The sequence below is a fragment of the Gossypium raimondii genome, chromosome 4 (assembly GCF_025698545.1).
Source record: "Gossypium raimondii isolate GPD5lz chromosome 4, ASM2569854v1, whole genome shotgun sequence".
NCBI classification, from domain to species: domain Eukaryota; kingdom Viridiplantae; phylum Streptophyta; class Magnoliopsida; order Malvales; family Malvaceae; genus Gossypium; species Gossypium raimondii.
The window spans coordinates 12,553,356-12,567,620 of record NC_068568.1 but is presented as its reverse complement, the minus strand read 5'-3'; the positions used below and the strand labels follow the sequence as shown (position 1 = coordinate 12,567,620).

Below are 14,265 nucleotides of genomic sequence, written 5' to 3'. Positions count from 1 at the left end.
GTCAAATTAAACTTGGCCCAATTTATTTTCTCTTCTCTAAGAACCAAACTTTTTTTCAGCACTCAGCACACTACCATAGCAGTGACCAGCCGACTTTCACAGTTTCACTAACACCCCTAAATCCCTAATATTCTCAATCTCAGTCGAATCGGAAAAATCCACCATTTTCACACCTTTTTGCTGTCCATTTCTCTTCCACCACACCAATACCCAGACCCAGGTTTGCTGTCTTTTAATTTTACACCATGTTCCTGTCCATTTCTCCTTATTGCTTGACATTTGTGTTTTCAGCTTACTTTTATGGGTTTTTCTTTTTATTTCTGGGTTTTGCTTACTTTTATGTTAGTAATAATGTCTTCTTACTTTTTGTGCTTTTCTTTCATTATTATTTTCAAAAAAACTGTTGATTTTGTCTGTTGATTTCCTTGAAGGCTTGAACTCCAAAAGCTTGTTGATAACTATCTTATAACTATCTCTCACTGACAAAATAAAATGTTGCCTTACTTTATTTATTAACTATTATTTTAAGTTAATGTTTTCATTGTTAAATATTTATTAGTTGAAAAACTATGTCGTTGTATACTATTGTCTTAATTTTTCCTTGTATACTATTGTCTTAATTTTTTCTTTCATGTTTATAGTTAACCATTGTCGTTGTTTAATTACTTTTTTATTTGTAATTAATGATAATTTTATATTGCATTAATTAAATAAAAAATCCTATATTATACTCAAGTCTTAATGTCTTATTACTACAAATAATCTATTTTCTTTCGTAAACTAAATAAGTTAACTTGAGTTTAAAATAAATAATTAAATGCGAACATTTGAATCTTAAAATATTTAAAATTAAAAATTGTTATTATTTATGATTCAGTCGTATATGTTATTATTTAGAATAATAAACATCTTAATTATCAAATGAATATCGGGTTCACTGTCATTACATAAATTGAACATAAATTGAAATATCATATAAGATTATCAAATTGAATTGTTCAAACTAAATACCTTATGTTAAGTTCAATTTTGAGCTTAACTTATTCAATTAAATTATTTAAATTATTGATTACTTTTTTGGTTAATTAAGTTATAATTCAGCCTAAATTAATTAGAGACATTCTATGCCGTAATAATTTAATTGCACTCCAATTCAACAATTTAATTTTAATTTTATTTCATGTGCAGGTTGATGCCCGTATAAGCTCAATTTGGAAGGTAATTCGCATAAATTAAGCAGCTGAATGACGATCATATGTTGGTTGAAGGAATTAAATTAACATTGGGACAAAATTCGGTCCAATAGAAAAGCAGCAGGCCGAATGAACAAACGAACAGCAAGGGAATTATTATTATTTCCTTCTTGCTAAGCGGTGGTCGACTCCAATTGAATTAAGGAAGCCAAATCAGGCTTGAGGAGTTTAATCAAAGTCAAACTCTACTAAGCAGAAGCTATGCGACGGGTTAGGCTAAGATTAAGGGGATAAGATCAAGTTTTTTTGAATTATTGGAGGATTTATTTTTCCATAAAAGGAGGAGAAGAAGCAGCAGACGGGGCAGAGCTTTTTCTATGATTTTGCAGGTATAGTTCGGTCATTCGCTAGAGGATTTTTGTGAGCCAACACACGCCAGTCAATCAGCGAAAAACCAGTTTAGAGAATTAGCTAGTCGAGAGGAGAAGGGCTCGTCAATTGAGAGCAGTTTCTTTCATACGAGATTGGTTCGAAATTTATATTGTTTTCAATTAATTTTAGTTCTGATCCTCTTGCTATGAGTTGCTGAATTATTTTAGCTTAGTTAGGTACTCATGCAGCTGAGCGCAAGAGATTCAAAGACATGATTTTTTTTCTAAATTCGAGTTCGGTATTCTCTAATTGTTTGATTTTAATATTCAAAGAAAATTTTTAAATCAATTAGATTGATCACCTATTTAATTTGGGGATTTTCTTACAGTCATCTAAGTACAAATTGAGTAATTAAACTTCTTAATAAACTTAGAATATGTGATGAATAATTGGTCAGCAACCAATTAAGAACAACTAGGGATTTAATGGAAGAGACCGCTGGAGGACTCTTACGATTGAAGCAAGGTAAAACTCTAAGAATTTTAAATACACCTTTAATTCATCGACGGAGAGATAATTAAGGGTAGAAATTCAGCTAAGAATGTTCTCTGACTGGATAAAATTACTTCGTAAGCGATTTCTTTATCCTTGCTATCGAATTCAGATATTGGAATAATTGAGGGATGCAATCGACTTGTGCTTAGCGGATTGAGGAGCCCATAACTAAGCTCTCCTATTCTCTATTGGATTAATTATTTTAAGTAAAATCTAAGTTAAAATTTATTCATTATTTTAGGAAAACATAGAAGCAAAAAAAATTCCCCCATTTTACTATCTTGCATGCGTTTACATTATCTTAATTTCGATTTTTTCTTCTTTCCAAATAGGTTTAACGCGAGCTTCTTCGTGGGACGATTCCCTATTTACCCTATATTACCAGTTAATATTGGTTGGATAACGGATTTAATCTGGTAGTCATAACAATAGCTACCAAATTTTGGCGTCGTTGCCGGGGAAGCGACGTAGCCAAATCTATTTGATTTTCAAAACTTACTTTGTTTGCTTGTTTTTGTCTTTGCAGGTAGATTAGTCTATTTAGTATATGTTATTAAGGAGCGGACGACGAACATCGAAGTTCCCTGTTAACATTACCGATCAACAAGTCGAATCTCACAATCTCCACGAGCCTAACGATTTCGAGGACATCGACATGGCCAACCAGACCTTGAAGCAATTGGCCGCACCTAACTTGGCTGCACAACCACCATCTATCACTTATCCTGCCCTTGATAGGCCATTAAAGCTTAATTCGGGATTCCTGAACTTGTTGCCGAAATTCAATGGACTACCAGGTGAGGACCCTTACCGTCATATTAATGAATTTATAATAACTTGTTCAACTATGCAGCCAGATGGCATTGAAGAGGAACAAATCAAGCTCCGAGCTTTTCCTTTCTCGTTACAAGGTTTGGCGAAGGACTGGTTATATTATATGCCGCCAAATTCATTTACGACGTGGACAGGGTTGCACAAAGCTTTTCTTGAGAAGTTCTTTCCGGCATCGAGAATAGGGTCAATCAGGAAGGAAATTTGTGGAATTAAGCAACTGGTAGGTGAGTCATTATACGAGTACTGGGAAAGATTTAAACGGATATGTGCGAGTTGTCCACAGCATCAGATTAGTGAATAGCTTTTAGTACAATATTTTTATGAGGGGTTGATGCCACAAGATCGAGGAATGATTGATGCAGCGAGTGGAGGTGCATTGGTTGATAAAACTCCAGAGCAAGCCCAAAATTTGATTGCTAATATGGCGCAGAATACACAGTAATTCGGTCTCAGGAGGTCCGATTTGGGTAAACGAATGGATGAGGGCCAGTCGAGTATGATGGAGGCTCAGTTAGCTAATTTAACGGCTATGGTAAGTAAATTGATGACTGGAGGTAATACGAAAGCTTCACTATGTGGCAATTTGTTGTTTGGAAGGACATACCACATATATGTGTCCGACATTATAGGAAGGGGAAGCTAACGCCGTCTTTCCAAATCAGAGAAGGTATGATCCATACTCAGCTACCTATAATGAAGGATGGAGAGACCATCCCAATCTCAGATATCAAAACCAAGCCACACCTCCAGGATTCGAGCAGCAAAATTCACGACAATATAATACGTCACAGCAACAACCCAACCATCAAAATCTTAGTGCTGAAACTAAGACTCATACCATGCTTGAACAAATGATGAAGATGATGGTTGACCAGAAGAAGGAAACCGATGGAAGATTTCAGTCTTTAGAATCGGCAGTGAAGCAGTTGCAAACCAGAGCCTCGTCGACTGACGTTAATCTTGGGAACTTGCAAGCACAGGTAAATAACTGGTTACCATCACAGCCCGTGGCAAATCCGAGGGATAATGTCAGTGCTATAACTTTGCGAAGTGGGAAGGAGTTGAGATCAATACTAAAGAAAGTCCAAAACAGCGATGAGGAAAACGACACTGAGGTAAAAAAGTTTGATTTAGTGATAGAGCAGAGGAAAATTTAGCCTTGCCAAAGGCTGATTTACAACCATCGCAAGTAGCTCCAAAGGAAGCAAGGATATCACGTTTACAACAGCCCACTACTTCGCGCGATACAACAAATTTTAAACAGGAAACAAGGGTTCCCAAACTTCGAGCTCAAGCAAGTCAAGATGCTAATAACCAGCCTCGGTCTTATGTGCCGAAGGCGCCATTTCCACAGCGTTTGAGGAAGGAAAAATCAGACGACGTCAATGCCGAAATCCTTGAGACGTTTCGTAAGGTACAAGTTAACATTCCATTGATTGATGCAATTAAACAAGTGCCTAGATATGCTAAGTTTTTAAAAGAATTATGCACGTCTAAAAGGAAATTAATTGGAAATGAGAAGATTAGCTTAGGCGAAAATGTATCTGCGGTATTTCAAAAGAAACTTCCTATTAAATGTAAAGATCCTGGAATGTTTTCGATACCTTGTAAGATAGGAGACCTTAAACTTGATAGAGCTATGCTTGATTTAGGGGCTTCTATAAATGTCATGCCTAAAAGTATCTACGATAAAGTTCAATTAGGTGCATTAAAAGACACAGGACTGATAATTCAGCTTGCGAATAGAAGTAATGCCTACCCTGATGGTGTTTTAGAAGATGTTCTCGTGCAAGTAAATGAGTTAGTCTTTCCGACTAATTTTTATGTTTTAGACATGGGACCTAATGCTAATTCGATTGATGTACCCTTACTTTTAGGTAGAGCCTTTCTTAAGACAGCTAGAACGAAAATTGATGTGCATAAAGGGAATTTAACAATGGAATTTGATGGTGAGATAATTAAATTTAATATATTTGATGCTATGAGATATCCCACTGATATTAATTCCGTATTTACTCTTGATGTAATTGATAATTTTGTTCAAGATGTTTATGAATTAGGGGATGAAGACGAGTTGAAAAGCATTCTAGCTAAAGATATTTTTGATATCAATGATCATGAATTTATCGTTTCTGATTCTTTAATTGACTCAATTTGTACTTTAGACTCGCCCAAATTGACACGATTCAAGCCGATTCTCCCTAATCTTATGGTGACTGGTAAGCAAGTCCCTTCATTGATTTCGCCACCTAAATTAGAGTTAAAAGAGCTGCCCAAAAATTTAAAGTACATTTATTTAGGGGAAAATCAAACTTTACCATTGATAGTGTCGAATGCCTTGACTAAATCCCAAGAATCTAAGCTGCTTAGAGTTCTTAGGGAGCATAAAGAAGCCTTCGGTTGGACACTAGCTGACATTAAGGGACTTAGTACGACTTTGTGTACCCACAAGATTCAGTCCCCAAAAGAGACCCCCAACGCTGATTGAATCCACCAATGATGGAGGTAGTTAAGACTGAAATTTTAAAATGGTTGGAAGCCGATGTCATTTATCCTATAGTTGATTCAAAGTGCGTAAGTCCAATTCATGTTGTACCTAAGAAGGGAGGAACTACAATAGATACCAACAAGGAGGGGTTAGAGATTCCTACGAGAGTGCAGAATGGTTGGCGGGTTTGTATAGACTATAGGAAACTGAACAAAGCCACTAAAAAAGACCACTACCCCCTTCCATTCATGGATCAAATGTTAGAAAGGTTAGTTGGTCGCTCACATTTTTGTTTTTAGATGGCTATTCAGGTTATTTGTAGGTACCTATTGCACCTGAGGATCAAGAGAAGACCACCTTCACTTGCCCGTTTGGAACTTACACCTTCAAGAGAATGCCTTTCGGATTGTGCAACGCACCAGCTACTTTTCAAAGAGGTATAACGAGCATATTTTCAGATTTTATTTCACATTTAATGGAGGTGTTCATGGATGATTTTACGGTTTATGGTGATTCATTTGATCAATGTTTGCATCATCTTGTGTTAGTTCTTAGGCGTTGTATTAAGACTAACCTGATATTGAATTTTGAGAAATGTCATCTCATGGTTGAAAAGGGCGTAGTATTGGGGCATGTCGTCTCAGCTAAAGGTTTAGAAATAGACCAAGCCAAAGTCAAGGTAATTAAAAATCTACCTTATCCAGGTACTGTGAAAGGAATTCGATCCTTCTTGGGTCATGTAGGTTTTTACCGTCGGTTCATCAAGAATTTTTGCAGATATCGTCACCTTTATGTGCATTTCTTGGTAAGGATGTCGCATTTAAATTTAGTGAGAATTGCAAAAAATCTTTTGATGAATTGAAATTGAAATTGATCACGGCTCCTATCATTCAAGGACCGAATTATGCATTACCTTTTGAGATTCTATGTGATGCTAGTGATAAGGCTGTTGGTGCGGCTTTAGGACAAAGAAATGGTAAGGAGTCTTATATTATCAGGTATGCTAGCGAGCTATTGAACCCAGCTCAATGCCATTATACCACGACCGAGAAAGAACTCTATGCCATAGTTTTTACCTTAGAAAATTTTAGAGCATACTTGTTAGGAGTCAAAGTTGTTGTATTTTCTGACCATGGTCCTCTTAAATATTTGTTGCATAAAAAAGAAGCTAAGCCCCAATTAATAAGATAGATTTTGCTTTTGCAGGAATTTGACTTGGAAATTAAAGATAAGAAAGGTAAGGAGAACCTTGTGGCCGATCATTTGAGTAGGATAGAGACTAGAATTTTGAGGGATGAGCCGAGTGATTTATTTCCCGATGAGCGACTTTATAGTGTGTCTAGTGTTTTGCCATGGTATGCCGACATAGTGAACTACTTAGTGACTAAAGAGTTCCCTACGAATGCACCTAGACATTTATGAGAAAAAATTAGAAGTCAAGCCCGATTTTACTTATGGGAAGAGCCATACCTTTGGCGATTTTGTAGTGATCAAATAATTAGGCGTTGTGTCGATGATAGTGAGATAGATTCGGTGCTTAATTTTTGTCATTCTCGAGAAGGTGGAGGACATTTTGGGCCTAAGAGAACAGTTCATAAAATACTTGAGTGTGGGTTATTTTGGCCGACTATTCATAAAGATTCATATGCATTTTGTAAAAATTGTGCATTACGTCAAAAAACCGGCAATTTAAGTAGCAAAAATCAAATGCCATTACATAATTTTTATGTTTGTGATATATTTGATGTATGGGGTATTGATTTTATGGGGCCTTTTCCTTCTTCTCTCGGTTATCTATACATTCTTGTTTGTGTTGATTACTTGTCGAAATGGGTAGAAGCATTCCCAACTAGGGCTGATGATGCTAAAACAGTGGTGAAGTGTCTTAAGACTAACATCTTAAATAGATACGGAGTACCCAGGGCTATAATCAGTGACAAGGGAACACATTTCTGTAATAGAACCTTGAGAGCCTTATTTGCACAATTTGGTGTCACTCACAAAGTATCGACAGCTTATCACCCTCAAACCAATGGGCAAGCCGAGAGTAGTAACAAAGAGATTAAGGGAATTTTAGAGAAAATTGTTAAGCCCAATAGGAAAGATTGGAGTCAAAGGTTAGATGAAGCATTGTGGGTTGTTCGAACAGCTTACAAAACGCCAATTTGGATGTCGCCTTACAGGGTTGTTTTTGGGAAGGCATGTCATCTTCCCGTAGAGCTTGAACATAGGTCATTTTGGGCTGTTAAGCAATGCAATTTGGATTATAGTTTGGCAGGTGAAAAGCGTAAGTTGAAGCTGCAAGAATTGGAGGAGTTGTGCTTGGAGGCATATGACAATTCGGTCATTTACAAAGGTAAGTCGAAGGCATTTCGTGACTCCAAGCTGATTCGCAAGGAATTTAAGGTGGGGGAAAAGGTACTACTCTTTAATTCTAAGCTTAAATTGTTTCCCGGTAAGTTAAAATCAAGTTGGCTTGGTCCATTTATAATAACCGAAGTGCATTATCATGGGGCAATCGAAATTAGGAGTCTCGAAACTAATAAAATTTTCAAAGTAAATGGTCACAGGTTGAAACATTTTCATAAAGGAGAGCAAGCAGCTTGGTTGGAGGAGATCAATCTTGAGGATCCATGAGAAATTGTGATGTCGAGCCAACGACTTAAAACGAAGGCGCTTGTGGAAGGCAACCCACGTATTCAGGGAAGTTTTTTTTTTATCTTTTCCATTATTATTGTTTCTTTCCATTAAATAATTTTTAATTTTTAATTTTCTTTTGCATTAGGGGCAATGCAAACATTAAGTATGGGGGAGAATCAATTCATTGATTTTCTAACATATTTTATGTTTGTTTTAATTTAGCAACTTTCATAAATTTTGTTAAATTTCTTTACATATTAAAATAAAAGAATGAAGGTGTATTTTATGAATTCAAGATTGATTGTGATTGTTGTATGTCGATTGGTTGGGATTAATTTTGTTTTCAATTGACTGATTTTGGTTTTGAAAAGAAAAAAAACTTGATTTTGTGGTTTTAAATTGAAGAGATTTTTAGTCTGCTTACTTGATCGATTATGTGGTCCTTGTGAGGAATTTGAGCCTAGAGCGTAAGTTGGGACATCCATGCCAACTTAGGAGGTTATTATTCATTCATGTGTGATTATTGTTATCGACTATCAATTACTCTAGAACTTGCTTTAGATCTTATTAAGGATAGTAATACATTTGATTTCCATTGATATGATTTAAGAGGCCATAGGAATTAAGCCACAATTACTCATAAAAAACCGACCTTGTCATTATTCCACTTAGCTAGCCAATTTGAAGCCTTAATTTCTTTATTTTTTCTTCACCTCCAGAAATTAAGCCAAAGATGAATCAACTCACCTTTTTAGGCTAGTTAATTCAGTTTGGAAGTTCATCATAATTTCGATATATGTTGGCCAATTTGGGGGTGATGTTTAGCTGGAAATTAAAGGCTGATTTTCGTGAGAAAGAAGCAGCAAGTTGCAGCCTTCCGAGTGAATTTAATGAATGAAGCGTTATGTGATCATAAGGAAATGGATCGGTTGAATCAAGGGATATGGAAACGATGAAAGGCTGATTGATTTAGTTATCTTCTTGAATTGTTGAAAAAAGAAAAGAAAAGAGAAATAAGAGAATTGATGACTTCCAGACGATTAACTAGTCTAAGAAAATTAGCTCCACCATCCAAATTAATCCCTCCCGTCCTTAAAACATTACCTTGGCCCCATTACAACCTTAATTTGGCCTCAATTATATTTATGAAATTTTATGTATTATGTTAAGGTAAGATGGACAAGCAAGCCTATGGGGTTAATTACGGTTTATTTCAATTTGAGAGCGTTGTACTAGCCTAAACACAATGAGTGAAGAGTGTTAATAATTTTATTCTTTTCGGTGAGAATTGATCAAAGAAGCATGATTATTTTCCTCTATATTTTCCTCTCTTGAATAAACCAAAATCTAAATTGTTGATTTCAAAATTCATCCTAAGCTTGGGCTATGCAACAACTCTTGATTATTCTTGATATTTTTAAAATTCTTCTTGATTTTCGTCGACTTGATTGCTCAGGGACGATCAATAGTTTAAGTATAGGGGAGTTTGTTAAGTTCAATTTTGAGTTTAACTTATTCAATTAAATTATTTAAATTGTTGATTACTTTTTTGGTTAATTAAGTTATAATTCAGCCTAAATTGATTAGAGGCATTCTATGCCGTAATAATTTAATTGCACTCCAATTCAACAATTTAATTTTAATTTTATTTCATGTGCAGGTTGATGCCCGTATAAGCTCAATTTGGAAGGTAATTCGCATAAATTAAGCTGCCGAATGACGATCATATGCTGGTTGAAGGAATTAAATTAACATTGGGACAAAATTCGGTCCAATAGAAAAGCAGCAGGCCGAATGAACAAACGGACAGCAAGGGAATTATTATTATTTCCTTCTTGCTAAGCGGTGGCCGACTCCAATTGAATTAAGGAAGCCAAATCAGGCTTGAGGAGTTTAATCGAAGTCAAACTCTACTAAGCAGAAGCTATGCGACGGGTTAGGCTAAGATTAAGGGGATAAGATCAAGTTTTTTTGAATTATTGGAGGATTTATTTTTCCATAAAAGGAGGAGAAGAAGCAGCAGACGGGGCAGAGCTTTTTCTATTATTTTGCAGGTATAGTTCGGTCATTCGCTAGAGGATTTCTGTGATCCAACACACGCCAGTCAATCAGCGGGAAACCAGTTTAGAGAATCAGCTAATCGAGAGGAGAAGGGCTCGTCAATTGAGAGCAGTTTCTTTCATACGAGATTGGTTCGAAATTTATATTGTCTTCAATTAATTTCAGTTCTGATCTTCTTGCTATGAGTTGCTGAATTATTTCAGCTTAGTTAGGTACTCATGAAGCTGAGCGCAAGAGATTTAAAGACATGATTCTTTTTTCTAAATTCGAGTTCAGTATTCTCTAATTGTTTGATTTTAATATTCAAAGAAAATTTTTAAATCAATTAGATTGATCACCTATTTAAGTTGGGGATTTTCTTACAATCATCTAAGTACAAATTGAGTAATTAAACTTCTTAATAAACTTAGAATATGTGATGAATAATTGGTCAGCAACCAATTAAGAACAACTAGGGATTTAATGGAAGAGACCGCTGGAAGACTCTTACGATTGAAGCAAGGTAAAACTCTAAGAATTTTAAATACACCTTTAATTCGTCGACGGAGAGGTAATTAAGGGTAGAAATTCAGCTAAGAACGTTCTCTGACTGGATAAAATTACTTGAGTTAGGAAATTACTTCGTAAGCGATTTCTTTATCCTTTCTATCGAATTTGGATATTGGAATAATTGAGGGATGCAATCGACTTGTGCTTAGCGGATTGAGGAGCCCATAACTAAGCTCTCCTATTCTCTATTGGATTAATTATTTTAAGTAAAATCTAAGTTAAAATTTATTCATTATTTTAGGAAAACATAGAAGCAAAAAAAATTCCCCCATTTTACTATCTTGCATGCGTTTACATTATCTTAATTTTGATTTTTTCTTCTTTCCAAATAGGTTTAACGCGAGCTTCTTCGTGGGACGATTCCCTATTTACCCTCTAGTACCAGTTAATATTGGTTGGATAACGGATTTAATCTGGTAGTCATAACGATAGCTACCACCTTAATTCAGTCGTATAAGATTATTTTTCATATAAGATTATTTTTCATACCTTAGTTCAATTTCTGTTCAATTATCAAATTGAATCTTACATGAACCGTTCACATTGATGATCATTTTTCTTTACGGCAAAACAACAATAATTTTATTTCTAACTACAATTTTCTCCACCCAAATATGATGCAGAAGCATATTTATTTAATTAGTTTGACTTTGCTTGGGCTTTATCAACTAATTTAATTGATTAAGTTGATTAAGTTCCATATTGCATCAATTTAATTAAGTTTCTGGATTTTGTAAATAATATTGTCCTTGACCCCAAGTTTGTCGTATTATTTTAATTTATTATATACTTTTTTTCTTGCAGAATGTCAACCGAACCAACATCTATTGAGGGTAGTGTTACACCTCCTACTTCGATAGATTCTAAAAATTCGGGAGTTGGAGCTTCAATCCAAACAAAGGGGACTACCGGGAAAAGAAAAGCCCCTCCTCAAAGGTGAGAAGTTTGGTCTCACTTCACTAAATTTATTAATAGTGAGGGTGCAAGTAAGGCTAAATGTAATTATTGTGAAAAGAAATTTTGTTGTGATATGAAAAAAAATGATACGGGGTCATTGAAATATCATATTGGTTCATGTAAGAAAAATCCTAGTAATGTTGTTGACACTAGTCAAGGACAACTAGTTTTACCTAGAAAGGGAGTTGAATGGGGGGAAGGGAATCTTTCAACTTGGATATTTGATCAAGAAGCATGTAGGAAAGGATTAGCACAAATGATTCTGATTGATGAATTACCTTTCAAGTTTGTTGAAAGTGAAGGTTTTAAGAAATTTATGTTTGTGGCATGTCCTAGGTTTCATATTCCTTCACGAACTACTATGACTAGGGATGTTTATCAATTGTATCTAGATAAACGGGTCAAGATAAAACAACTTCTGAGAAGTTCTTGTTCTAGAGTTTGCTTAACTACTGACACATGGACATCTTTGCAAAGAGTTAATTATTTGTGTATCACTGCTCACTTTATTGATAACGATTGGAAATTGAATAAAAAGATTTTAAAATTTTGTCCAATTTCTAATCATAAGGGTGAGTCCATTGGGATGGTGATTGAGAAATGCTTGTTGAATTGGGGATTGATAAGTTGTTTCTTTATTCTTGTTGATAATGCAAGTTCAAATGATGTTGCTATTGGTTATTTGAGAAAGAAATTTAACCCTCGAGGGGTTTAGTTCAAAATGGTAAATATCTTCATATGAGATGCATGGCACACATTGTGAATTTGATTGTTGTTGAAGGCTTAAAGGAAATGAATAAATCATTGAACGTGTTAAGGGGTCATTAGATATGTGAGACAATCTCCACTAGATTACAAAAGTTTAAGGAGTGTGTTGTGGTGGAAAAGATAGAGTGCAAGAAGATGTTGTGTCTTGATGTTTGTACTAGGTGGAACTCGACCTACTTAATGTTAGACACTGCTCAGAACTTTGAGAGAGCTTTTGAGAGATTTGAGGAGTAAGATACAAACTTTAGGGCTGAACTTGAAAGGGGAGAGGGTTGGCCTAGTGTGGATGATTGGGATAATGTTAGAAACTTGAGGGATTTCTTGGAACACTTTTATGAAGTCACTTTGCGTATCTCTGGCACTTCATATGTCACGTCCAACAAATTTTTTGATGAGCTTTCCGAATTGATATTCTTTTACGAGATGCTTAGTTAAATAGTAATATTGATTTCAATGTTATGGCCATCAAGATGAAAGAGAAGTATGATAAGTATTGGGGTGATATTGATAAGATGAATTTGCTTATGTTTGTTGCTTGTGTTTTAGATCCTAGACAAAAACTAAAGTATCTTGAATTTGCACTTAGTGAAATGTCTAGTTCTGAAAAAGCTTGTGAAATGATGCAAAAGTTGAAGGAATCTTTGTATGAATTGTTTGATGAGTATAAGCCTCCAATTCATAGTACTTGTAGCCAATCGAGTGTGTCAACACATGTTTCTATTGGTGAACCACAACAAAAAATGAAAAGGCGAATGCAAGCTTTGTATAAAAAGCGTAAGTTGGAAATTTGTGGTGAGGATAAAACATCTGAGTTGGATAAATATCTAGCTGAGGCTAATGAAGAATTTGTTGAAGATTTTGATATTTTATTGTGGTGGAAAGTGAACAGCCCTAGATTTCCCACTTTTTCAAAAATTGCCAGAGATGTGTTAGCTATACTGGTTTCTACGGTTGCTTCAGAGTTTGCATTTAGCACCGGGGGACGTGTGCTTGATCAATATAGGAGTTCTTTAACTCCTAAAATTGTACAAGCTCTTGTGTGTGCTCAAGATTGGATTCAAAGATCATCATCACAAGAAGACATAAAAAAGATTGAAGAACAAATCCAAGAGCTTGACAAGATTGAAAATGGTATGTTTATTGTTTTATTTTAATAGTTTCAATTTTTTTACCATATCACTCTTACTTATTTAATTGATTCAATGTTTAGACATTTCTTGGAAAGCATTAGAGCCTACCCTAGATTCATGAGCTTTCGTGAGTTGAAGGGTATGCTTACTACTATCTTATTCTTCTTAATTTATAATCTATTCGTTTGTTTATATTATTTGATTTTTTTAAATGCGTATATTTCTATTATATGCTAAATTTTTGCTCATGTTTTTTTTAGGTTTAATGCAAATGGAGATATTTTGGAGAGATGAAATGGATATAAATAGAGAATATTAAAACTTACATGTCAATTATGTGTTAATTCAAGACTTATGTAATGTTTTTAATTATGTAGTGATTCAAAGACTTATGTAATATTTTTAATTATGTAGTGATTTAAAGATTTATGTAATGCTTTTAATTATGTAGTGATTTAATTCGGGTAATTCGGGTAATTTGGGTAATTTTCGGGTAATTCGGGTAATTTTCGGGTAATTCGGGTAATTTTCGGGTAATTCGAGTAATTTTCGGGTAATTCTGGTAATTCGGGTAATTTTTAACCAAAAATGGACAACACATATTTTTTAGTTAATTCGGTTAACCGACCTTATTAACCGAAAAAAATTTTGGTTCGGTTAATTATTTTAAAAAAATTTGGGTTCAGTTAACGGTTAAAAAATTTGGGAGGTTGGTTAA

The 14,265-nt window shown here is 34.8% G+C and overlaps 1 protein-coding gene across 7 annotated transcripts; it reads left to right on the top strand.

Moving 5' to 3' along the window:
- The first annotated feature begins 1,245 nt into the window (after positions 1 to 1,245).
- On the top strand, positions 1,246 to 13,993 carry LOC105780869 (zinc finger BED domain-containing protein RICESLEEPER 3). Of its 7 annotated transcripts, none has more exons than XR_008195105.1 (6): positions 1,246 to 1,720; positions 11,025 to 11,108; positions 11,497 to 11,628; positions 13,378 to 13,548; positions 13,628 to 13,686; positions 13,808 to 13,993. XR_008195105.1 is itself a non-coding variant. In XM_052629376.1 (3 exons), the coding sequence occupies exons 1-2, from the start codon at positions 12,876 to 12,878 to the stop codon at positions 13,666 to 13,668; spliced, it is 714 nt and encodes a 237-aa protein (XP_052485336.1). In that variant the 5' UTR covers positions 12,503 to 12,875; the 3' UTR covers positions 13,669 to 13,686; positions 13,808 to 13,993. The 7 variants fall into 7 exon arrangements, 2 of the variants coding, with proteins under 2 accessions (XP_052485336.1, XP_012460853.2); XR_008195102.1 differs by lacking the exon at positions 1,246 to 1,720 and adding an exon at positions 2,022 to 10,274; XR_008195104.1 differs by lacking the exon at positions 11,025 to 11,108 and having other exon boundaries at positions 1,247 to 1,720.
- The last annotated feature ends 272 nt before the right edge of the window (positions 13,994 to 14,265 follow it).